The following is a 27605-nucleotide window of genomic DNA, read 5'->3' on the forward strand; positions in this document are numbered from 1 at the left end:
GTGACGTTCAATGCTTGAGACCTTTGACTGACAGTAGCTCTGACCAATTGCGTCAAAGAGAAAATGTTTGAACCCGCCCCCCGGGAAACAAGATTCAAATACCACACGACAGTGTGATTTGAGTCTGGCTTATTAGCCAGGCTACTTGTGGCTCAAGTTTACTTATGAGGGGGCATGACCATTTTACTCAAACGCAAAGGCCATTCCGCACTCGCTAGTTTGACACTTGGATACCTTTTGGCATCAACATGGGGACGCTAAAAGCGACCAATTGCATTCTATGTTGATGACAACGAAATGCAGTCATCAGTGTTGTCGACGTGGAAACTGGTCATGTACAATTCCATGAGAGATTATAAACCATTGGTTTGCAACATACCAGGGCCTATTGGTATGCAACTCTGTGCTGAGTCAACAGAGCGGCCATAACACCACTCAGCGCGGACAGGTACCTCCCTCACAGTGTCACAATATGATGTGTAGAGATGAGAACACATTGCTATTAAGTTTCAAGTTTCATCCCCAGAACAGCCAATGTGTCCACCTCTGTCAGTGTGTCTAGAATCCATTTCGACACTAGAGCTAAACTTCGAAACTATTTGGATGGTGTACTGTGTTCTGAATACTCAGAATTCATCTGAAGACCTGTATCACATATCAAGCTCTCTCCACATGCTCAATAAAGCAGGAATGTCTTGTAATAATCGTCTATTCTTGGAGGCAGAACGGGGGTCTAACAGATCCCGTATATGATATTTTCGTATGTCAGGTGGAAAGGCGGGTGCTTTATTTCGCTAGAGAGAGAGAGAGAGAGAGAGAGAGATGGGGGGGAGGGGCAGCTGGTGTTGACAGAATTGATTTGTACCTTTTCCTGTGGAGATGAAGACTCCCATCAGGCATGTTGTTAGCCAGCCGGGGTCCTGTCTGGACCTCCAAAAGGACGCTAATAGGAAGTGACAGGCCTGTGACATCCATATCAACCACTAGCATGCAAACAGACTTCCACTCTGACACCCGGGTTACTGAGTTCTCCCTCCGCACGCACGCACGCACGCACGCACGCACGCACGCACGCACGCACGCACGCACGCACGCACGCACGCACGCACGCACGCACGCACGCACGCACGCACGCACGCACACACACACACACACACAGTGCTACCTGCGGGCATGCCGTTTTGAATGCTTGTCAGCTGAGGTTGATGGTGTTTGTCTGCTAGCAGAGTTTTACAAGAGTGTCCTGACTGAAATAACTCGAACCACTTGAACCCCGCCATCCATATTCTGGCGGGAACATTTTAGCCAAAAGGATGCTCTTCAAGCTCACACAAAGCGACAGAACTGGCTATAAGAGTGTATATCTGGTGTAGATGAAAAAGTACAAGAGCCAACTAGGTTCTGTTTACTAATTCTAGATGGTTTAAGTGGTTAATAACTATAATTCACATTGAAAACAAAATGTTAGAATAGTGCTTTGCACAATAAGAGGGTAGCCATAGCGAAGTGTGTAGAGACACTGCCTGGGAATCAGAAGGTTACCTGTTGTTCACCACCATGAGCAAGACACATAATAACCCCTAACTCAGTGTTTGTCAAACTCAACCCATACAACTCCCAGTTGATACATTAATATAATCTCTATGACTGTGAAATCCTCAGTGCTCATGTAACTCCGTCAGTGTACAAATTGAACCAACCATTTGTTTCCATTTATACACTGTTGGAGACCCACAGCGGTCAATTTGGTTCCATTTTATTTATGTTTTGATATTTTTGGGGCTTTAATGCATAATGATAGGTATACAGTAGAATGACAGGACATGGGGAGAGAGAGATGGGGGGTGACACGCAGGGAAGGTCGTCGGGATTGGGAGTCAAACCCGCGACATGCTGTCAGGCGTGTTTAACAGCCTCAATTTGGTTCCTAACTATCAATAATTTAGTTGGTCCCCCTGGGGTCTCCCTGGGGTTCCCCGAACCCCACATTGAGAAACACTGCCCTATAGTAACTGCTCCTCAGGCACCGGAGTACGTGATGCTGTCCTCTGCTCCTAGTAGTTAGGATGGGTAAATGGATTATGTAACGCTGTCCTCTGCTCCTAGTAGTTAGGATGGCTAAATGGATTATGTAACGCTGTCCTCTGCTCCTAGTAGTTAGGATGGGTAAATGGATTACGTAATGCTGTCCTCTGCTCCTAGTAGTTAGGATGGGTAAATGGATTATGTAACGCTGTCCTCTGCTCCTAGTAGTTAGGATGGGTAAATGGATTACGTGATGCTGTCCTCTGCTCCTAGTAGTTAGGATGGCTAAATGGATTACGTAATGCTGTCCTCTGCTCCTAGTAGTTAGGATGGCTAAATGGATTACGTGATGCTGTCCTCTGCTCCTAGTAGTTAGGATGGCTAAATGGCTGACACATTCAACATAATGTGGAAAATATACGGTGGCAAATATGCCAACAACAACTGAATTAGGACATGATTATTGTACATTTTCTAATTATGGGCTCAAACAAATCCAATTATGAAATCTAGTACAAAATGTATTGCCCGGACAGCGGCAGTGTGGGACGAATGTAATTGGTTTGGGGAGGTGAGTGAGTTGTGTCAGTCTGGAGTTGTAATTGAGTTTGTGATCCTGGGAGTTGGGGGTGTTTAGCGTGTTTAGCGCTGTCTGTCAGACAGACAGACTGACAGTGTTGTTGGCCTGCAGGGGTGAATTTGATACGCCTCCATCATTTCAAATGGAATCTGTGATATTGGAAGAGGAGAGAGTCGAGTGAATGTGACGACTCTGCGGTATGATGTAGACACAACTGGTAACTTTGAACTGCTTTCACAGAAAAGGAAGCAATTTGGAATCGAAAGCTATAGTTGACTCCACTCATTTGGGGTTCTACGGCTTATACTAAACATCGACATATCCATCCATCCATCCATCCATCCATCCATCCATGCATGTCTGTCTGCATCCATCCATCCATCCATCCATCCATCCATCCATCCATTGCCAGTCCATCAGCCTATGTTAATTTAACTCTGAGAGTGTACACAATGTTGGTTACATTTGTACAAAGGGGTAAATTAACAGGATTTTATAGTTTGAAAACCAAGCCCTCGGAGTGTGAATGAGATGTTCCTTAAAAAAAAAGAAAAAAATAGAAAGAAAAATCTGCTTAAACTGCTATCTGTGAATGCATTCTTCTCTGCAGGGAATGTTCTTTGTTGTAAAGTGAGTGAGTGACATGCAATTAGCTTTGAACGTGTCTCCCGTCTCCTCTTACACGAGTGACACTTGAAGTTTCTTGTACCCCCAATGCCTTGCATGGACTACCATGCGTTGGTATGCTGTGGTCGCTGCAGGCATGTTCTAATGCTGTCCTCAGGCTCTGACCACATGCAGTCTAATGCACTCGCTCCGTACCAGGAGGTCTTTGGTGGTGGAGATCAGGTTCTCTCTCCTCTCTTTCCTCTCCTCTTCTCCTCTTTCCTCTCATCTCCTTTCCGCTTTCTTCTCCCCAGGAGAAGAAAGGGGAGATCCTTCCCATCCTAGGGTGCATGTGTTTGGTCTCACATGCTAATAGTCCTACAGTCATGAGTCCGACACCCTGCCCAAAACCCAACCCTAAATCTAACCGCACAGGAAGCCACAAGTTAGTTTTAACCTGCCACGGGTTAGTTTTAACCTACCACGCATGTCGGGAGCCACGGGTTAGTTTTAACCTACCACAGGTTCGTTTTAACCTATCACGGGTTCGTTTTAACCTACCACGGGTTAGTTTTAACCTACCACAGGTTCGTTTTAACCTATCACGGGTTCGTTTTAACCTACCACGGGTTAGTTTTAACCTACCACGGGTTAGTTTTAACCTACCACGGGTTCGTTTTAACCTATCACGGGTTAGTTTTAACCTACCACGGGTTCGTTTTAACCTATCACGCATGTCGGGAGCGACGTGTTGTCGGACTGTTAGTATACACCCCCTATCCTCTCCCCCTTTCTTCTCCCTTTCCCTCTCCTCCTCTACCCCTCCTCCCTGTCTTTCCCTCTCCTCCTCTACCCCTCCTCCCCGTCTTTCCCTCTCCTCCTCTACCCCTCCTCCCTGTCTTTCCCTCTCCTCCTCTACCCCTCCTCCCCGTCTTTCCCTCTCCTCCTCTACCCCTCCTCCCCGTCTTTCCCTCTCCTCCTCTACCCCTCCTCCCCGTCTTTCCCTCTCCTCCTCTACCCCTCCTCCCCGTCTTTCCCTCTCCTCCTCTACCCCTCCTCCCTGTCTTTCCCTCTCCTCCTCTACCCCTCCTCCCCGTCTTTCCCTCTCCTCCTCTACCCCTCCTCCCCGTCTTTCCCTCTCCTCCTCTACCCCTCCTCCCCGTCTTTCCCTCTCCTCCTCTACCCCTCCTCCCCGTCTTTCCCTCTCCTCCTCTACCCCTCCTCCCCGTCTTTCCCTCTCCTCCTCTACCCCTCCTCCCCGTCTTTCCCTCTCCTCCTCTACCCCTCCTCCCTGTCTTTCCCTCTCCTCCTCTACCCCTCCTCCCCGTCTTTTCCTCTACTCATACTAAACGTGTGACATTGCAACGCATTGTCAGCTTGTAGATTTTCTATATTTTCACTATAAAAATACAAAAAATCATCGAGACAAAAGTTTAAAAAAAATCAAGCCATATCAAGTTGCACTAGTATGAGAAATGCAGCATGTGCCTGATGTGTGGAGTGATGGATTGTAGAGAATGGGTGAGTGAAATTCAACATTTTTTTTTCTTCTTCTCCTTTATATAACGAGTTATGTAGAGAGAAGAATCACGATGGAAGCGTAACTATAGTCTCCCTCCTCCATTGTCACATCAGCCCGCCACTGAGATGTCTGCTTCTCTCCACCACACAAAGGGGCCGTTTTTCCTAACCTTCAGTTCGGTCCTCTGCCTATTCACACGCAATGCATTCTGGGATACGGTTCTGGCTAGAGATATAGCTCATGATAATAAACACCTTTTGTTAGGACACTGTAAAGCCCAGGGTGCTCAAATCGTTGCTATCTTCTCGAATCATACTTTAACCTTTTTTTTTATTTTTCCTAAAAACATCTGTCTACTCACTCTGTGTCTCAGAGGAGGGCTATGGACAGTTCAGAAACCCGTCTACTCACTCTGTGTCTCAGAGGACAGCTGTGGACAGTTCAGAAACCTGTCTACTCATAGCCTCGCAGTGGCCAGACGCGAATCTGAAAAATTGCTTTATCCATGTAGTGTGATATAAGAATGGCCAAGTCAGGCTAGTCTACTCACGCTGTGACTCAGAGGAGGGCTGTGGACAGTTCAGAAACCTGTCTACTCACTCTGTGTCTCAGAGGAGGGCTGTGGACAGTTCAGAAACCTGTCTACTCACTCTGTGTCTCAAGAGGAGGGCTGTGGACAGTTCAGAAACCTGTCTACTCACTCTGTGTCTCAGAGGAGGGCTGTGGACAGTTCAGAAACCTGTCTACTCACTCTGTGTCTCAGAGGAGGGCTGTGGACAGTTCAGAAACCTGTCTACTCACTCTGTGTCTCAGAGGAGGGCTGTGGACAGTTCAGAAACCTGTCTACTCCCTCTGTGTCTCAGAGGAGGGCTGTGGACAGTTCAGAAAAATGCTTACGACATCCATAATAGAAACTACTGCATTTCTCTTCCTGGAAAGTTAGCATTCTGAAAAGGAGTTTAATAAGAAATAAAACATATTTTCAAAAATCTTGTTTGAAGTTTCCAAACCTGCTGACTGACAATGTCACAGGTAGGTAGGTTCCTCTGAGACACTCTGAATAAACACAAATGGTGCCATATTATAATGAGCTTCAGTGAAGACCAATCATATTGTGTTGAAAATGGGAGCAAGGAACAAGGAGTTACAAATATAACTTCTCATTAGTTAAGGCTATAAGGATTGTCATACATGTATTGCACGAAAATTAAACAAAAAGTTAAAATCAGCATTAAAATCAGCATTTTAAAATCCACCATCCGCCAAATGGACTCTTAACAGGCCTGTAACGCTGAGCATGTACCGTACACATGTAACCGAATGAACCCTTTCGGGTCCATTGGGTTACACATTTTGTACATACATGTTCAGAGTTAAATTGAACACCCAGGATATTATAATGGACGACAATGTCCTCAGCATCAGTTCTTGTGTGGACTGTTAGTGATCTCTGATAAGGACATGGAGTATAAAGACAGCTCTGTATGTTCCTAGATGTTTATCTGTCGCTTGGAATGTAACACTCTGTCACGTGTGGCAGGAGATTAGGACCCAAACGCAGACAGACAGGCGGAACACTGGTGAACACTGGTGACTTACAACAATGATCTGACAAGGAACTGAAAAAACAGGGGAGTATAAATACACACAGGGATAACAGGGCACAGGTGAACATAACTCAAAATCAAGACAGGGATTGGCAAAGGACACAGGTGGAGCAAACTAATAATCACAGGTGAGACAAGACAGGTTTTATAGCAAAAGGCCGATGCACACCTCAAAAGGCTGGTGACAGGTGCGCAGGGCAATAGAGCATATAATTAAAAGGGTATCTTTGAAAGACAAAGAAGAGGTCCCGCACACTGTCAGACACTTGCCAAAACAATGTTGCTCTTTATTTGGTCGACATTTCGGTCGCTTAGATCTTCTTAGACAGACAATGTCCCCATGGATTGTCTGTCCTGATGAAGGTCTAAGCGACCGAAACGTCGACCTAATAAAGAGCAACATTTTTCTGGCAAGTGTCTGACACTCTGACAGTGTGACAGTGTGCGGGACCTCTTCTTTGTCTTTCAAAGATACCCTTTTCATGAGACAAGAGAGTTAACAGTAAGCACAAAGGAAACCAGGACACGAACTACAAAATAGGAGCACAACAGAACAGTAAAACAATAACCAAAACTAGGAACAAGGAACACTAGAAAACACAGCAGAAAACGTCACAGATTCTGACACACACTGGAACACGCACCACATGCGACGCACGCACGCATGTCGCACACACACACAAATGCGTAGTATTTTTCTCTTCGGTGCTCACACACACACACACACACACACACACACACACACACACACACACACACACACACGCGTGCATACGCATGCGTTGTCGCGCGCGTACACACGGTCTCATTTGACATCTGTCTCTTCCTCTATCATTCCCTCTCTCTCACTACCCACAATTAGAGACAAAGCCACTTTGTATTCTTTAGCATGTTATGTAGCTGTCTCTCTCTCACTGAGATAACATAGAGACTTTATCTCCGGGGCTGGCTTCCATTGTGCTCAATGTACATGGTGACCCTAGGAGGAGAGCGAGAGGTGGGAGGAGAGGGGTGGGAGACACGCTATACTGGGTAGATGCCACTGTCACTGTCCTGTGGAAACCTCAGTCCAAAACCATTCCTTTTTTAATATCATTCAAAAAAAGTTTTAAAATAGTTCAAATAGCCGATCTGCACACATCTGCGCAGCTCTCAATACCTTGCGGTTCGAGGAATTGTGAGCTTGTAGGTCGGTTATTTTCGGTATTCTTGTGTGACATTCCTGTATGATGAAGTTGGGCATTAAATTACAAAAAAAAAAAAACTCATTATGCAGAATGTCCCATTTCCAAGTTTTCAAATGTATAAAAATCTTTTGAAAATAGCAGATCTACAAGCTCACAATGCGTCGCATCACAAGCTTGTGGATCGGCTATTTTCAAATGGCCGAAATGTATAGGGCTGAAGTGGTTAATGAATGTTTTGTAATAAGAATCCAAATGTACAATTAAAGTAACTAGTAATGGAAATTGGAAATTGGAATTACTCAAGTACCTCAAAATTGTACTCAAGAACAGTACTTAAGTAAATGTACTTAGTTACTTTCCATCACTGATAGTGGTGAACGATGCCGCTGGGATCAGTCCAGTTTTCGGTGAAGAGGTGACAACCGAAAACTACAGCATGACACAACACATCTCTCTGTTTTTACTAACCACCGTTTCGGTGGTCACCTCTTCACCGAAAACCGGACTATGAATAGGCCTTTAGGGTTCAGTTCCTGCTGTTATCACCCGGGTTTAAAATGCAGGCTGTACCCTCATCGTTTTGTAAGTCACTTTATACAAAAAACGCTAGCAAGTGGTTGCAGGTTGATGTATAATACAGGTTGACTGGTGGGGCTTTTCAACAGCTCAAAACTCTGCAAAAAGAGTCACGCATTATTTAGCTTACAATCACTTTAGGGACGTTTCCTAGCGGCAGGGGGGAGAGTCATTGACTGATAAATTATTCAAGTGAAGAACATGCCGTAAAACCTTTCACCTCCAGAGAGAGAGCGAGAGAGAGAGAAGTGCTATGCTATGGTACAGAAGCCTGGGGACTCCTGACTAGAAGCCTGGGGACTCCTGACTGAGTAGAGAACCTTTGATCACCGGAAACCGGTGTGTTCTTCAAGTCACCCTGAGCCTGTAAAACACAGAGGTCCTGTCCGCTCGTTTCAGCTCAAACGTTTGTACAAGATGCTAGACCAGTGGTTCTCAAGGTAGGGTCCACCAGAGGGTCCTCAGCAAAATGATTTAACATACTGTAGCATCATAATCATATCAACCACTTTATCCATTTATACGTTGGCTATCCAAAAATAGAAGATCTACATCTTGCACATCTGCTATTTTTGAACATTTTTGAAAAATCTTGAAAGTGTAATACTTTTGGAAATTTCGATACAAATCTTCTCTTCTGTAGGTGCCTACTGCCTAGCACAAAATATTTCAGGTGGGGATCCACGGCCAAATACCGTATATTATTTTGGGGGTCCTTGACATGAAAAGGTTTGAGAACCACTAGGCTGGAGATCTGTACGTATTAGTATTCAAAAGCATGTGTATGCTTTTAAAAATACTTTAGGGTTAGGGTTAGTTCAAAGGTTTTCAAAGATTTTCCAGAAATGTGGATCCCGGAAGCTACAGTGTTGGGTACATTTGGTTACATTTGTAGACGCTCAAAGTTACAAATTGATACATTAAAGCTGTATTATGTAACTTTATTTGTGAACAAAATGTGATTTTGTCCCATCTTTATGGTAGAGTACGTTATACAATATAACTTATACAATTGGGGTGGTTGTTCTTCTATTGAGACATTTACAGTAGATTCTGTTTCTGGTTTGTCACAAAATTTGACCTGAAGGTCAAAATTCTCTTTCCCCCTAAGCAAGGAGGCAGGCAGGCTCTATTAGCACAGTGGTAAAAATGTCAGCACTTTAGGAGATCCAGATCCAAACCTGAGGTAGAACAGGAAAGTTACATAAAACACTGACAATTTTATTGCATATTTTATTGTCTTATTAGACTACACATATCCTTCAACCAAACGGATGGAATACTTCATAAACCGAGTTCAGTTTATTATAATTTTACTGGTACAGCTCTCAGTATCAACTACGGTAGTATAGCATAGAATAGAATGAATGAACCGGCTTGCACAGGCGCTGTACACAACAAGTACGGTGGCTGCCAAGGCACATTAACTCTACACGACAGTCTACAGTGTAGACTGTGTAGAGCCTAGTGTGTAGACTCTACACACTAGGCTCTACACCAGGGTTCCCCAATAGGCGGCCCGCGGGCCATTTGCGGAGCGCGGAGCGCCCCCTTGTGGCCCCTGGAAGAATTTAAAAAGAAAAAACGTTTTTTGTTTTGTTTTCGGGGGTGTCCCAGATATAAATGGCATTAAATGGGGGTCAGTAGTCTATGCATGTCAAACTGGGCACCCCCTCAAGGACCACTGGTGGTCCCCGGACCACTGGTTGAGAACAATGTTTAATTAATGAATGAAGAAATAAAAAACCCAATTTTTCGCGCGTGCGGACTCTGCCCCCAGCCTGGTTCCCTATCAAAATATGGCCCTTGAGGAAAATTAATTGGGGAACCCTGCTCTACACACTATACATATCATTCTACCTATTTTATCTGCATGTGCTGTTTAAGTGCTGTTTAAGTATTAAATATGGTAGCTCTGTATATTTTGTGAATGTAGAATTCCTCCATTATGGAGCAGAACTATTCAATGCGATGTTAGAGAAGCACTTCAGTTTGGCATACAATTCCTATCCTTTATAAATACATGAATAGAGCAGTTCATATTTGCCACAGTTTTGAAATACAACTCCTCGTCTTAATGTGGAAAATCCCTTTTCGGTTCTTTAGCAGAGTTCCTCATTAGGAATGTTTAAAATGCTTCGTCTCTGGTAGGATATGGAAGGATAAGGATTCCTTTGTTTTGGAACAGAGCTGTTCATTTGGAAAGCGTAGAATCCCCTCTTAAACCCAGAGACAACACCAGGTTGTCTTCTGTCTTAAACCCAGAGACACCAGGCTGTCTTCTGTCTTAAACCCAGAGACACCAGGTTGTCTTCTGTCTTAAACCCAGAGACAACACCAGGTTGTCTTCTGTCTTAAACCCAGAGACACCAGGCTGTCTTCTGTCTTAAACCCAGAGACACCCACCAGGCTGTCTTCTGTCTTAAACCCAGAGACACCAGGCTGTCTTCTGTCTTAAACCCAGAGACACCAGGCTGTCTTCTGTCTTAAACCCAGAGACACCTGGTTGTCTTCTGTCTTAAACCCAGAGACACCCACCAGGCTGTCTTCTGTCTTAAACCCAGAGACACCAGGCTGTCTTCTGTCTTAAACCCAGAGACACCAGGCTGTCTTCTGTCTTAAACCCAGAGACAACACCAGGTTGTCTTCTGTCTTAAACCCAGAGACAACAGGCTGTCTTGTGTCTTAAACCCAGAGACAACACCAGGTTGTCTTCTGTCTTAAACCCAGAGACACCAGGCTGTCTTCTGTCTTAAACCCAGAGACACCAGGCTGTCTTCTGTCTTAAACCCAGAGACACCATGCTGTCTTCTGTCTTAAACCCAGAGACACCAGGCTGTCTTCTGTCTTAAACCCAGAGACACCAGGTTGTCTTCTGTCTTAAACCCAGAGACACCAGGCTGTCTTCTGTCTTAAACCCAGAGACACCACCAGGCTGTCTTCTGTCTTAAACCCAGAGACACCAGGCTGTCTTCTGTCTTAAACCCAGAGACACCAGGCTGTCTTCTGTCTTAAACCCAGAGACACCAGGCTGTCTTCTGTCTTAAACCCAGAGACACCAGGCTGTCTTCTGTCTTAAACCCAGAGACACCAGGCTGTCTTCTGTCTTAAACCCAGAGACACCAGGCTGTCTTCTGTCTTAAACCCAGAGACACCAGGCTGTCTTCTGTCTTAAACCCAGAGACACCAGGCTGTCTTCTGTCTTAAACCCAGAGACACCAGGCTGTCTTCTGTCTCAAACCCAGAGACACCAGGCTGTCTTCTGTCTTAAACCCAGAGACACCAGGCTGTCTTCTGTCTTAAACCCAGAGACACCAGGCTGTCTTCTGTCTTAAACCCAGAGACACCAGGCTGTCTTCTGTCTTAAACCCAGAGACACCAGGCTGTCTTCTGTCTTAAACCTAGAGACACCAGGCTGTCTTCTGTCTTAAACCCAGAGACACCACCAGGCTGTCTTCTGTCTTAAACCCAGAGACACCAGGCTGTCTTCTGTCTTAAACCCAGAGACACCAGGCTGTCTTCTGTCTTAAACCCAGAGACACCAGGCTGTCTTCTGTCTTAAACCCAGAGACAACACCAGGCTGTCTTCTGTCTTAAACCCAGAGACAACACCAGGTTGTCTTCTGTCTTAAACCCAGAGACACCCACCAGGCTGTCTTCTGTCTTAAACCCAGAGACAACACCAGGCTGTCTTCTGTCTTAAACCCAGAGACAACACCAGGTTGTCTTCTGTCTTAAACCCAGAGACACCTGGTTGTCTTCTGTCTTCTCAAATCCTCCGCCTCCTCTCTACTGTACATCCACCAGAGCGCTGTTTCTCAAACAATGGGAACCATTTCTGGGTCTCAACCATTTAAGTAAATATCAAGCTTGTTTTATATGTTTCCTATATTTAAAAAAATATATAAATAAAAAAAAGATCATAAATGCTCAAAATAAAATCCATACATTTAAAAAACTTTAAAAAAGTGAAAATGGTGTGGTTAATTCTTAGGTTTGGGTCCTGGGGAGACACCACATTTCTCTTTTGGGTCTCTTGAGCTAAAAGGTTTTGGGAAGGAAATATCCGGTGACTGGCCCTCAACAGAAAGCACATCTGTCATTACCTCATGGTGTTAAAACTGTACAGCACAGCTGTCATTTGGGAAGTGTTCAAATAGTCAAGACAGGAAAAGGTGGGCGGGTGGCGTGCGCGTGCATGTGTGCATACATGTGTGTGGGAGGGTGTGTGTGTGTGTTAATGTGGTGGGGAGTTAAGCTGTTTTCCTCATGCGAGTACTGGGGTGGAAGTAGTTAAGCCTGGAATAAAATCTACAGTTCATTTCCTAATTGAAGGCATTACGTCAGGTGGTTCATAAAGTACAGTACAGTACAGTCTGTGAAAGAGTACTTTTACAAAAGTGCTAAACGTGCTGTGTCCGTTGTTGCTAGTCCAGCAAACTGCTGCACCAATCAGCGTCAAATTGCTGTGCACGCTGTCAGTAGTCCAAGGAAGTTACGTAGTCATAGCACTTTATAGTACACATGTATAATATATTATATAGTATAGTATGTATAGTTTACATAGATACTCCACTGTTACGTTCTTAGTTTACACATGATTCATGATAACTACTTTTTTATATATGTGATTTATGCCATGCTTTTGTTATTGCTTAATGTAAATCGCTCTGGATTAAGTCTGCTAAATGCCTAAATTGTAAATTGAAGTATCTCCTTCAATATGTTTCACATTCTGTACTCTTGCTGTCGGAGCAGAACCCTCTTATCTCCATATTCTAACTTTTGTGTTTCTTTCTTAAATTAACGCCCTACTTGATCATACTGCAGCGCCACACAAAGCATCAAACGTAGCAGTGATTTGAGCTTGTAGATCTGCTACTTTTGAATTTGAATCATTGAAAGGAACAGTTTTGGACATAATGAGGTATCCACTCCAGCCAACAGACGTTTTCAGAACCTGCGTTCCAATGGATCCAATGTCGTTATTATTTAGTCACAAGCTTTGTTAATACCTTTTCATTCAGTCCAGTATTATTATTATTTTTAAAGGAATAGCAAAAATTGTCCATCAACGACTACAAGTTCACAACGGAGTCGCATCACAATGCATTGTGAGCTGGTGGATTGGCTATCTTTGCTACATTTGTGTGACACTGTGGTTGAAATATCAAGATGAAGAAAAAAAAAATATGAATATGCAGATACAGTACAAGGTTTCTGCACGACAGCACAGCTTCCTCTGCAATGGGAGGACACAAAATGACAATAGAAATGCTGCATCATGGATTGCCTATACCACCACAATGCCATGTGTGACAGCAACGCAGCAACCCCTAATGAGCTGCTCAGTGGCTGACAGACACTGTGTAGAAGTTGCCGGGTGTGAACACGTTTAGCTGTAACGTTCAGTCAACCTGGATAAACGGGGTTAAAAAGGCCCTCTATGGGAGGATGGAAGCCAACAAGTGTGACTGATGCTACATTTAGACCTTGCTTGTGTCCTGTAGCCTGTGAGCTTGTCTATTTCTCTCTGCTGTGTGTGTGTGTGTGTGTGTGTGTGTGTGTGTGTGTGTGTGTGTGTGTGTGTGTGTGTGTGTGTGTGTGTGTGTGTGTGCGTGTGCGTGTGTGCGTGTGCGCGCGCATCAAATTTTCTGGGGGGTTTTTTCACTTCACTTGACATATTACATTTTTAGGATTCTAAGCATTGCCGTGCTATTTTGGTGACCCCTTCCACCAGGAAGTCTTTGTGCTGTACCTGGGTATATGTAGTCTTGCGTAGCCAGATAATTATTCCACAATCTCCGAATGCTATATAGAGTCTGAGACTATAGCCCTCATGAGCTGAGTAACAGAAGCTGCCATTTCCGTTCACGAAAATATTTCCTTTTCTGCTAAGCAACAAGCTATAGCCTTAGATGTTTTCTATTTATATTAGGATAAATATGCGTGACTGTAAAGACGAAACGAAAGTGGCGAGGAGGCTCCACTTCCGCTGTATCCGGATACTCATGAGACCTCTTCCGTTGGCCCAGACTGTATGATGAAGCGTTTGGAAATGGCGGAGGCAACAGTCTGGTAACGCCAGACTAGGGTCTATGTATCCTGGTCTTATGTCTGTTTCCTCTTTGTCTCTTCTAGTTCCTCTTCCTGTCTGAGGTGTTGCAGTGGAGAGCTCAGACCACTCCTGACCATGTGTTATACACACTGCTCAACTCCAGGGTAAGACCTGACCACATACACGTGCACACACGCACACATGCACACACGTGCGCATGCACACGCAGGCACACAGTGCTCATATAATTTCCATTTGGCCAATCAATCCCCCATCTGTACGATATAGGGGTTTTCATTACAGAAGTAGCCTATACATTTCAGCAATAATATTATTTGCATATTATGGGACTGTTTCACAGTGTGGGCAAAACAAATTTCCTGCATACTGTCTCTATACTTGCAATTAAAGTGTTTATTACAGAAAATAAGCTTTTGGTTCTCACACATTCATCAGGCAAATATAGTTTTATGCTGTCTCTGCATGATTGCAATATAATGTCAATTTGCATATGAGCAGCCAGGCACACAGATGAAAAGGAACAGGACCAATGAAGATCTCAGTGCAACAAGATATCATCTCTGTCGGGTGGAAACCTCACATGTCCAACACTGTTACATTTCAGGGTTCAAATTCAAAAGCATCAAAAGTAGCAGATCGAGCTTGAAGATCTGATACTTTTGTGTGATGCTGTAGTATGATCAAGTAGGGAGTTAATTTTCCTAAAAAACACAATAGTTAGAAGATTGACATAAGAGGTTTCTGCCCAACAGCAACGATATGAGTGTGATCTAGTCTCAGTCAGTCTCCATTAGGACTCACATAACATTGCTGACGGACAGAAACCTTGTATCTCCAGATATCATCTTTTTTATATTTTTTGGTAAATACAGTAAATGCTCTGATTTGTTGTACAAGAGTGTCACGCACTCTTTAGTTGGAAAAGCCGATCAACAAGCTCACAACGTGTCGCAATGCGACATTTAAAATGTAGGCATTTAGCAGACGCTCTTAATCCAGAGCGACTCACATTAAGCAATAAAAAAAAGCATGGCATACATAAAAAGCAGTTATCATGAATCATGCGTAAACCAAGAACGTAACAGTGGAGTATCTATGTAAACTATACATACTATACTATATAATATATTATACATGTGTACTATAAAGTGCTATGACTACATAAAGTGCAATTCTAGAGCTGTCTACATAACAAGCTGTAAGTCTGTTCAAAATACTATCTAAGTCTACATAATGTGCTATCTAAGGGGCTAGGCTAGGGCAAGTGCTACGGGCCATGGTGGAGTCTGAAGAGGTGGGTTTTCAGACTACGGCGGAAGATTGGGAGTGAGGCTGCAGTTCTGACTGTGATGGGAAGTGCATTCCATAGTTTTGGAGCCAGAAGGGAGAAGACATGTTGTAAGAGCTTGTAGATCGGCTTTTTTTGCTAGTCTTGAAAACGTTTGAAGGTTAAAGTGGAAGTGCTTAACCCATTTAGACCGTACGACGTGTGGGAACGTCATAACTAATCCAACCGACGGGTTGCTGGGACGTGTGGGAACGTCATAACTAATCCAACCGACGGGTTGCTGGGACGTGTGGGAACGTCATAACTAATCCAACCGACGGGTTGCTGGGACGTGTACACACGCCTAGCGCAGTTAGAACGTCATAACTAATCCAACCGACGGGTTGCTGGGACGTGTACACACGCCTAGCGCAGTTAGAACGTCATAACTAATCCAACCGACGGGTTGCTGGGACGTGTACACACGCCTAGCGCAGTTAGAACGTCATAACTAATCCAACCGACGGGTTGCTGGGACGTGTACACACGCCTAGCGCAGTTTTATTCCTAATAAAAACGGCAAAATCAACAGGAAGTTAACATTTGTATGTATCAGTACTGGGTTTGTGTTCATTTATGTGCTAAAAGAGAGTGACTTTGAGAGCTGTGTCAGCATACCATGTAAGTCAATGAGGAGCATACTGTATTTTGAATGATCAATTCACTGGAGCAATTATGTTTGATGTCTTTCTTGTAACTACACAACTCAAACCTCTACCAAAGTGGTCTTACCCTTTAAGTGTGTCTGTGGGTTTTATAATAATTAAAGCAATGATATGTATTAACAAGAACTTGTTGACTACAGTATGTAAATAATCACTACATTGGATCCATTTCCATTTCCTGAAAAGTAACGGTATTGGACATACAAGGTTTTCCACCCCGACAGCAACCATAACTAGTGTTAGCCCTGTTGATTGGCCGGCTGGAATGAATATGGACATCAAATTGGAAATGATTGGAAATGACATTCACCTGATTGAAAACGTCAATCATTTATTCTTTTCATAATATTCTGTCTTTGAGATTGTGTGTGGGGCCACGTTTCCGTGACACATTTCTGTGTGTGTGTGTGTGTGTGTGTGTGTGTGTGTGTGTGTGTGTGTGTGTGTGTGTGTGTGCGTGTGCGCGTGTGTGCGTGTGTGTCTCGCGTGCGTGTTTCCCTCCTCAGGGTACAATAGCCAGCTCTCTGACCTGCCTTCAGCTCCATAAGCGATCGGAGAAGATCGCCGCCCTGCTGGCTGAACGAGGACACCTGCAGGACGGGGACCACGTTGCACTGGTCTACCCTCCCGGTATGTCACGGCCACTTGCAGGGATGTGCACACATAGATATAAAAGGGGGCTTCAGCCCCTGCCCTTTTACCCGTCTGAAATGCAAATGCCCTCCTCTACTTTCCATGCCATACCGGAAGGAAGCATTCAGGAGAATTGGGATTTTTTCCGAAGTCTCCTGAACTAATTTGTTTCGAAATCCATGCCGAACACCGCATCTCCAGAAGATAAAGAGTCTAGGGTTGCGCCCCGAATAGCTGATCTACAAGCTCTCAACGCATCACAGCGCAACACGTTGTGAGCTTGCTATTTTCGCTATTTTGGGCCAAAAGTGCCCCGCCCCGGCCTCTTTAACACTCTCTGCACGTGCCTGGTCACTTGTACATTATACAGTATAATGCCCTGTCAACATGAACCATGCCTTCAAACTGACTGTCAGTTTGAAGGCATGGTTCATGTTGACACATCAGGACTCATGGGAAGCAGCCACGAGGCCCACAGGAAGTAGGCGTCTGTCGTTTTTGTAGGTGGAGAGTGAGTGAGTGAGGGAGTGCTTCCGAAAGATGAGAAAATGTCATCTTGAGAAAATGTCAAACTTGAGACGGTGTGAAGTGCCTGGCACCTCGCTCTCTCCCTGTAGCCCGTATTGCCCCCTTGTCTCTCTCTCGAATGATGTTCCCAGGAAACATCATTCGAGACGGACAGAAACCGTTAAAATAGACAATCCTTTTAACCACTTTATACATTTTATACATCTGCTATTAAAAAATAAATAAGGAAAAATCACAGAATAGTTTAGATTTTTTTTTAAAACACAAATCTTCTCTTCTTGGGGGGGCCTGGCACAAAACATTTCCAAATGGGGGTTGGCAGCCAAATACATACAGTAGAAATGTTGGGGTCCTTGACTTGAAAAGGTTTGAGAAGAACCACTGATTCAGGTCCATAGTTTACCTTGTCCCATCCTATAGTTTCCTGAGGCGCTACACTACTCTCTCTGCATCCTATGTATGTGATTAATTATTTATTGTATAAGTCGCTCTGGATAAGAGCGTCTGCTCAATAGCCTACATTGTAAATCATACATTCATGCAAATGATGCTGACCACGTTTTTTGGAGACATGGTGGACTGGTCAGTGTATCGTCTCTATCGGGTGGAAACCTCATATGTCCAAATCTGTTACTTTTCAGGATTCAAATGAAAACATAGCAAAAGTGGCAGATCTACAAGCTTGCAGATTTGCTACTTTTGATGCTTTTGTGTGACGCTGTAGTTTCATCAAGCGTTACTACAAAGAAAAGGTGGAGATAAGAAGAGGTTTTCTGCCCGAGGACATGGCACTGCAGGGTACACGCAGCGTTAGGTTTCTCATGGACACATTCAGTCAGGCAGGACAAATCTCCAGACACGAGGAGATTGCCTTGAAGCAGCATTCAATTAACAAACTCCAGAGCCTGTCGGTCAATATTTAACCTTCTCCTCGCTTGTGTGTGTGCGTGTGTGCGTGTGTGTGTGTGCGTGTGCGTGCGTGTGCGTGCGTGCGTGCGTGCGTGTGCGTGTGCGTGTGCGTGTGTGTGTGTGTGCGTGTGTGTGTGTGTGTGTGTGTGTGTGTGTGTGTGTGTGTGCGTAATACATCTGCGTGCTTGTGTATTTGTAAGTGAACATATAATGCTGCTCTTTTACCTTGTTCTGCAAAGCTCTTTGTAACCTTGTTTGGAATAGCGCTATAAATATATTCATTAAAGTTATCATTATCATTTGTGTGTTCAGGTGTGTTAGAATGAATGCATGGTTGAATCCTGTTTGTCTGTATGTGTCACTCTCTCTCTCTCTCTCTGTCTCTCTCTCCCCCTCTGTCTCTCTCTCTCTCTCTGTGCAGGTATTGACCTGGTAGCAGCGTTCTATGGCTGCCTATATGCAGGCTGTGTGCCCATCACGGTGCGACCCCCACACCCCCAGAACATCGCCACCACCCTGCCCACCGTCAAGATGATCGTCGAGGTAACCTTTCAACTGTTGTTTTCAATATTATTGCAGCGTGGATCAGGAACCGCCTTGGAAATCTTGAAAGCGTTGGTGGTCACATATGGTTGGGCCGTGTGCATTTTCAGAGCATTATATAAATGATCAACAACCAACATAGCATAGTCTAAGTTCTTATTTATTATGATCACAATGACAACATTGTCAAGTTTTTTAAGAAAATAATACCATGCAGGTTTTTTTTACATGAATTGCCTTAATATTAATGTTCTATTATCATTCAAATGTTAGTGTTTTTTCCAATTATTTGGGGCCCCACTTGCAATACCCTCACGGCCTACCAGTGGTGCCCGGCCCACAGTTTGGGAATGGCTGATATTTATATGGATAGTATATTATTTATATGGATTTAGATATTATATTATGTGTAAGTGTTAGACAGTGGGGAAACAGTGACACACAGTGGTGGCTGGGAGGTGGTGCAGCATCTAGTGATTGAGACAGGCACTTGCCAACAGAGACAGAGGATGATGTAATGTTATTGTGCTTAGAGAGGGACGGACAGACAAACAGACAGACAGACATCGTCCCTGTCGGGTGGAAAGCTCATATGTCCAAAACTGTTACACTTTTCAGGATTTAAATTAGCAGATCTACAAGCAACGATATGTAGGGATGGAGTGTGTGTGTGAGAGAGAGAGGGGTTACAGAAAGAAAGAGAGAGAGGCCACGGTGGCCTATAAGGGTTCGATTCCCCGAACCGGTAGGTTAAATCTGGGTGGGTGGAATGTGAATGGCCTCCGCTTCCCTTCCCCCAACATCGCCGAAGTGCCCTTGAGCACGACACTGAACCCCCATAACTGCTGCAGAGGAGCAGCTGCAGTGGCCAACAGCATAAAGGTCCTTTCAGATGAGCAGCCATTAACACACGTAGTAATTCATTTTCAATGAAACCTGTTTTTCTTTTGTACACACGTCGAGGGGCGACAACACAAGCCTATTTACGTGGACACGTTCCCGTGGAATTGTTGCGCGCGTGCTCGTTTCGTGCACACGCCCGCGACTAACTAGACCTGGATTGTGTTGAGCTTCTCTTTTTTTTTACGCTTGCGTTGTCGTGCCCCTCATGAGCAGACCTGTGTTAATTCAATGCCCATCTGAAAGTAGGCTGTGGGTTAGGGAGCATTCGTGCTCAGTCAGCATACCTACCCTGGTTATTAATGTGTGTGTGTGTGTGTGTGTGTGTGTGTGTGTGTGTGTGTGTGTGTGTGTGTGTGTGTGTGTGTGTGTGTGTGTGTGTGTGTGTGTGTGTGTGTGTGTGTGTGTGTGTGTGTGTGTGTGTGTGTGTGTGTGTGTGTGTGTGTGTGTGTGTGTGTGTGTGTGTGTGTGTTGCAGGTGAGTCGTTCAGCGTGTGTAATGACAAGTCAGGTGATCTGTAAACTGCTCAGATCCAAAGAGGCGTCCGCAGCCGTAGATGTAAGGAGCTGGCCCCCTGTACTGGACACAGGTACGTACGCGCACACTCACACACACACACACTCTCACACACACATATACACACACACACATACACACACACACACACACACACACACACATGTTTTTCATAAGATGATGCGAAAGAGATTGGAACATTGATTGATACTTCGAAGAGATGAGGAAAAATGAGATGAGAAGAGAATTAAGAGTAGAGGTTGAGAAGAGGTTTAGAGCTGCCATACTTTTTAAGTGCTAATGGAAGCAGCAAAGATTTTGCAATAAAACAGTTAACAATTTACAATTCAGCCATTTAGCAGACCGTCTTAACCCAGGCCGACATAAGTAAACAAACCAGGGTCGTCATTTGGGGTCTCAGGATGATGGCTGTTGAGAAAGAACGTAAAATTTATAATACAAAGAAAATAGTCGACATACAAGCTTGTAGATTCATGATTTTTGCTATTTTAGAAATGGAAAGTGGATTTATTTTTGCCAGCCCCTATTCATTCTGAAGCGCCCTTAAAATGTGCAGCATCTGTCCATACAACATGCTATCTATCTAAAGCAGTGGTTTTCAACCAGTGGTCCTTGAGGAGGTTCCAGGTGGTAAACAAATGGACGAAAGAGTTAAATTTTTGTTAAACATCTGCATTTACAAGAAGTCTACACAATTAGAGAATGTTTGCAGGTTATCTCTCCTATGGTACCAACATCAATACAGCATAGAATTGTGGACAAATCCTTATCCAATGGCAACAAAATATTCTAAGTTTTGGTCTGAGAGGCTAAATCTCATCATGGTCTGTGGTTCAAATGCCAAATAAGTAATGGACCTTGATATGAAAAAGGTTGAAAAGCAAGGCTCTAATGGGAATGTGTTTGCTGGCTGTTCTTCTAGATGACTTGCCAAAGAAGAAGCCTCCTCTGTTGTATAAACCCTCCAACCCTGACACTCTGGCCTACCTGGACTTCAGTGTGTCTACCACAGGCATGCTCGCTGGAGTCAAGGTACACGCACGCACGCACGCACGCACGCACGCACGCACGCACGCACGCACGCACGCACGCACGCACGCACGCACGCACGCGGTGCTGTATTGTATAATATCATAAATAAGTGAAACAACCTAACGCTATGTTGTGAAGGGCTGCTGCTGAGTGTGTTCTGAATACATAGTGCTGCTGACATTTAAACATTAAAGCTGCTATTGATTGTTGCACTTTAAAGTATTCTCCACTGATCGGAGACAACAGTGCTTCCGTGTGTGTGCGTGGTGTGTGTGGTGTGTGTGTGTGTGTGTGTGTGTGTGTGTGTGTGTGTGTGTGCGTGCTTCCGTGTGTGTGTGTGCGTGTGTGTGTGCGTGCGTGCGTGCGTGCGTGCGTGCGTGCGTGCGTGCGTGCGTGCGTGCGTGCGTGCGTGCGTGCGTGCGTGCGTGCGTGCGTGCGTGCGTGCGTGCGTACGTGCGTGTGCATTTGATTGAGTGATAGTCCACAGCACAAGGCCAATCCTTGCTGCTCACTAATCCATACATAATTAAAGCCTTTGTCTGCTGACTCCAGACCAGACAAATCCACTCACAAGATAAATTAATAATAATAATAATATACTGAAAACCGTGTTTTTGGGTCATGTCGTTCTGTGGGGTGCACCGGATAATGTGTATCGTCTCTGTCGGGTGGAAACCTCATTATGTCCAGAACGGTTACTTTTCAGGATTCAAATTAAAAAATAGCAGATGGTACAAGCGCCACGTTTCGGAAGCTGTCATCTGTTCGTCATTTCTGTTCACATTACATTTTATGTTAGAATTTCCATTTATCATAAGCAGCATGCAGGCCATACAGTACTGTATATGCTTTTATTATTTTGATTCATATTAGGACTGTAAAGACGGAACGGAAGCGGGGAGGGGACGTGTTACACACCCATCCGCTTTATCCTCTGATCATTTTCAGAGCTTTTATTGCTCCAGACTGTGGCGGCAACGGTCTGGCTCGCGAGGCCAAGTAGAGGTCGACACCGACAACTGACTACAGTACAAGGGGAAATAAAATGGCAGTGGGCTCTATGCATACACGCCATTTTGGAAAGAACTTGGGCCCCAAAATGGCCCAGTACGGGCCCAGTACGGGTCCATTTTGGTTCCAATTGTACACTCTCAGAATTATGGGGGTCCTTGAAATTAAAAAGTTTGAAAACCACTGTACACTATGGAACAGGGTCTTAATTAGTATAATCTGTAACACCTGTGCAGGAAGTAGTGAAGCGGCCCGGAAGTAGGAATAGTCATTCTGTGGGCATATAGCCCATTGGCAGAATTAATAATTATTTCAACCATTCAAATTGAGTAGGCCTACTATTGTAACAGTGACTATGAACAGATATACCATTGTGTTTTGTGCACTGGCGGACATATAGTAGAAGCAGTAGATGCAGTCGCATCGGGGCCCACGGGGGGAGGGGCCCGGCGGCTGCTCCTACCGTATAGTAAACTGTAAACTCTCTCTCTCTCTCTCTGGCTCTCTCTCCCACAAACACACGCTGTTAAGTTACCGCGACTAAGACTACATTTCCTGTCAATAGTAACCAGTGTAAAATATTGTTAATTGGGTAAAGGGAGATGCTTTATTGTGAAGGGCCCTTTACGGCGCCCGCCGGAAAGAGAGTGTATAAACTGGGCTGCTTACTGGCTGGCTAGTACAGACGTATTTGCTCCGGTGTTGCTGACTGTGAACCGTCTTAGCGCTGCAGACTCTACAGTCGCCTGGTAAAGTTGAGTTTTGAAAAGAAACAGAACCACAGACTCTTTCAAAAGAGGTGGGCAAGATAGATGGAGTAAAGGTGGCATTGGAAATGGAACCACAACAAACACAACAGCTCCATCCACAATGAGTGGAGGTGAGTGAAGTCGCATGTCGGTGAAAGACAACAACAGTAATCATAAAGATGGACACTTTACCACTTGAACTGAAAAATGACTAATTAATCAACTTTCCCGAATCCCGAAGCTGTCCCATTCATTGTCACAGCCACAGACGGCAGGCACAACTATGTGAGTAGCAGCCTACACGTACTACCTCCGTTTGTAATGGTTATGGAATACGGAGCTATATTTCGATATGTAACATGTCTTTCGATATGCAACCTGGCTGTGAGCCTACTGTATTTATATTCATTGCCTTAGGTATGCTGCAGCTGAGCCACGATGTGGCTTTTAGTCTAAGTGGTACAGTCCCGGTCGGCGTTCACCGCTCGTGGGGTGGGGAGGGATTTGGTACGGTCCCGTTTGGCTTTCACCGTGGGTGGGGGGGGGCTGGTGGGGGCCTGTGCTGTCAATCTCGCATCAGGGCCCCATGGGACATTCCCTCCGCCACTGGTTTTGTGGCATGTTATCGCCTGTTGTTCCGTCTCTGAGTCATTCTCTCATTAGACTGTCTGACTGTGTCTGACTGTGTGATTAACTGCTAATGGACAGAATACTTAACAGTGGCAAGAAAAACAAAGACAAAAGAATAATTCCTTGTATTGTTTTATCCTCCTTGCATTCTCATGATGCTGCTGATTAGATGAGAATTAGAATATCGTCGTCTCTGACAGGTGGAAACCTCACATGTCCAAAAGTTCAGAGCCTGCTGATCTGCTACCTTTGATGCTTCTGTGTGACACTGTAGTGTGATCAAGTAGGAAGCTAACGTATGAAAAAACGCAAAAGGTTAAAACTTGGAGATAAGAGGTTTCTGCCTGACAGCAACGATATGTTTCCTGTGGTGGTAATTAATTGAAATCCTCTGCTGCTGCTGCTGTTGTTTTCATTGTAATTATGATTCAGAGGCGGTTGCAGTTTAGTAGCTATTTGTCTCACATGATGCGACAGTCCAGTGATTATATGAAACTTTTCCACCGCAAACGTGTGGTAATTATCGCAAATTTTAGGGAAAGTCAATCCTAAAACACGCTGTAAGAGTCAAATGCAGACCCAATTTTGCACACAGATTTGCCTGTCTTGGAGGATTTAAAATTCAAAAGTAGCAAAAGTTGCAGATCTACAAGCTCGAAACTGAGCTTATTTTTGGCTACTTTTGCGTATCGCTGTAGTATGATCAAGCAGGACATTCACCCAAAAAACCCACAAACCAAACATTTCGAATATAATAAGAGGTTTCTGCCCGACAACAAAAAAATCTTTACCGTGTCGAAAGGAATGAAGGAATGATTGTCTAACCCAGGGGTGCCCACACATTTATGACGTGAGATCTACTTTCAAAATGACCAGCTCAACAAGATCTACCTACTGAAAAAATAAGTGTACCATTGCTGAAAATAGTTTAAATATATAATGTACCTGGGGGGGCTTTGGAATAGGGAGAAATTATGACAGGCAGTTTCTGCTGTCAAAATATGTCCCCCCCGTATTTAACTTAAACGCCCAATGCATTCTCAATGGCAATAGCACAAACTTTGGCATGCTACTAGTCTCAATGGGGCTCAATGGCAGATATTGGCACGTCAAAAAAGCACTTTCACCTAGAAACTCCATTCACACATTTTATAATTCAGCTTACTGTAGAGACACATGCTGGAACTTTTTACTTTGAAATGATTTGTAGTTTCTGAGTTATTTAACTTAAACGCCCAATGCATTCTCAATGGCAATAGCACAAACTTTGGCATGCTACTAGTCCTACATACTTACACCTAGAAACCCCATTCAAACCTATTTAGGTTCATCGTACGGTGGACATGTTTGCCTGAAATGGAATCTTTGAAATGTTTCATAGTTTTAGAAATATATAGTGCTTTCAAATTTGAGAAATTTATAATGGGGCTCAATGGCAGATATTGGCACGTCAAAAAAGCCCTTTCACCTAGAAACTCCATTCACACATTTTATAATTCAGCTTACTGTGAAGACAAATGCTGGAACTTTTTACTTTGAAATGATTTGTAGTTTCTGAGTTATTTAACTTAAACGCACAATGCATTCTCAATGGCAATAGCACAAACTTTGGCATACACAAACTTTTGGCATAGACTAGTCCTACACCTATTGGCATTATTCTCTCTCTCTCACACACACACACTCTGTCTCTCTGTCTGTCTCTCTAGATGTCTCACACATCCACCAGTGCCTTCTGTCGTTCCATCAAGCTGCAGTGTGAGTTGTACCCGTCCAGAGAGGTGGCCATCTGCCTGGACCCCTACTGTGGCCTGGGCTTCGTCCTCTGGTGCCTTTGCAGGTGACTCTCTTCTCTCACCCGTCTTCCTCCCAATAGGGATGTCACCGTTCAAACTTTAACTTGACGATTAATTGCAATTAGCGATTTGATTGTGTGTTTTTTTTTTTTTTGCATTGAACATTGGAACATAATGAATACAAAAATACAATATTCTGTTTGCCTCGTAATGAAAACAAATGCACAGAGCAGATATGACAAATAAGTGAAATATACAAAGAAATGACTGACATACCGTGTTTATTATCTCCGGCTCCAGTGTGTACTCAGGTCACCAATCGATCCTGATCCCTCCGTCGGAGTTGGAGGTGAACCCAGCTCTGTGGCTGCTGGCTGTGAGTCAGTATAAAGTGCGAGACACCTTCTGTTCCTACAGTGTCATGGAGCTCTGTACCAAGGGCCTGGGCCTGCAGACTGACTCACTCAAGGTAGGGCTTATTGCTCCCATTGGGTTTCTACTCCTACTTAAACCCATTAAGACCTGGAACACATAAGTGTCACTTTAGTGTTTAACCACATTAGCCATTATTTTATACTTTAGCTATTGAAAATTAGCAGATCTACAATCTCCTAGCACGCGCTGCGATGCATTGTGAGCTTGTAGATCGGCTATTTTCAGCAACTGTAAAATCAGCCATTACGACGCCATCAAGGCCCGCCAAAATACATTTTAGTCAACTAAATCAACTGTAGATTTAGTCGACTAAAATCTTATGATATTTAGTCGACTAAAATTAGACTACCACAAAAAACATTCCAGGTGACTAAAATATGACTAAAACTAAATGAAGTTTCATTCCAAAGACTATATGACTAAACTAAAATAGATATCTGCTGCCAAAAACAACACTGCTATGCAACAACATCCCAACCGTCGTCCTCTTTCTCCGTCAGTCTCGGGGGCTGGACCTGTCCCGGGTCAGGACCTGCGTGGTGGTGGCGGAGGAGCGGCCTCGCATCGCCCTCACCCAGTCCTTCTCCAAGCTCTTCAAAGACCTGGGCCTCCACCCGCGGGCCGTCAGCACCTCCTTCGGCTGCCGGGTCAACCTGGCCATCTGCCTGCAGGTTAGTGGGACGCACCGGGGTGGAAAAGTAAAACTATCAATGTAGAAATACTCTGTTACAAGTAAACGTCCGGAATTCAAACTGGACTTGGAAGAATTATATTCAAAGATTTGCACCAGATTTTCAAGATTTTTTAAAAATAGCTAAAGTATAACATAATGCTTTCAACACCAAAAGGGGTTCCCGTATGGTTCCTGAATGGGTTAAAGTACCAAAAGTGAAAGTACAATTGTGCAGAATGTCCCATTGAAAGTTTTCAAATGTATAATAATCTTTTGAAAATGCGACATTGTGAGCTTGTAGATCTGCTATTTTCAAATGGCCGAAATGTATATACTGCAGGGCTGAAATGGTTACTGTATGTTTTGTAATGATAATCAGAATCTACAAAGTAACTAAAGTTTTCAAATAATTGTAGTGATGTAAAAGTACAATATTTGCCTCTGGGATGTAGTGGTAATTGTACTTAATTACTTTCAACCACTGGTAACTCAACAGATCAGCTGCTGTTTTAGGCGCATTCAGTTGCATTGGTTGATGCTTATTGTTGGTTGCCGTATTGTTAAAGGCAGGGCAAGTGATTTTCTTTGATTAAAATAAGTCTTAAATACAGTAGCTCTATATTCTAATAGTACTATATTGCTATAGAGTGTTTGTTCATTCAGTAGCAGGAGTATCCATGTCTCACCAGTTCCAGTAAACAGAAAATGCATTTTCAGGTTGGGATACCAATTTTATCCAATCAGGTTAGGGTTAGGTTTAGGATAGAGAAGCCAGACAGGATACAGATTAAATGAGTGATGACACAGAGGAATGAGGAATGAGACAACATTGGAACTGGAATCACAGTAAAGAAGTAAGCTCATAAACGGATTATCTTTCCTGAATGGCCACCTACCTTAAATGAAAATGTATTTTCTCTTTATTAAAGCGCTGGAGAGACAGGGTTATTGAACAAACGCTCTATAGCAACGCTTACTATCAGAATAAAAGAGCTTTAACAAAAGAAAAAACCTTTTGTATTAACCCCCAAAAATAGCACTTACCCTACCTTTAA

The 27605-nt window shown here is 44.0% G+C and overlaps 1 protein-coding gene across 8 annotated transcripts in view; it reads left to right on the plus strand.

Annotated features, from left to right (window-relative positions):
* The window catches only part of LOC306912484 (disco-interacting protein 2 homolog C), a 311207-nt gene that overhangs the window by 268112 nt on the left and 15490 nt on the right, over nucleotides 1-27605 (plus strand). For all 8 annotated transcript variants that reach the window (XM_079488741.1, XM_079488745.1, XM_079488742.1 and 5 more), the window contains exons 24-31: nucleotides 14245-14325; nucleotides 16681-16804; nucleotides 18666-18787; nucleotides 20165-20276; nucleotides 21147-21256; nucleotides 25356-25486; nucleotides 25743-25911; nucleotides 26378-26548. In XM_079488741.1, the coding sequence (XP_079344867.1) occupies nucleotides 14245-14325; nucleotides 16681-16804; nucleotides 18666-18787; nucleotides 20165-20276; nucleotides 21147-21256; nucleotides 25356-25486; nucleotides 25743-25911; nucleotides 26378-26548 (1020 nt within the window). The remainder of the gene's footprint in view (nucleotides 1-14244; nucleotides 14326-16680; nucleotides 16805-18665; nucleotides 18788-20164; nucleotides 20277-21146; nucleotides 21257-25355; nucleotides 25487-25742; nucleotides 25912-26377; nucleotides 26549-27605) is intronic.

This window comes from Electrona antarctica (genome assembly GCF_951216825.1).
Source record: "Electrona antarctica genome assembly, chromosome: 19".
NCBI lineage: Eukaryota > Metazoa > Chordata > Actinopteri > Myctophiformes > Myctophidae > Electrona > Electrona antarctica.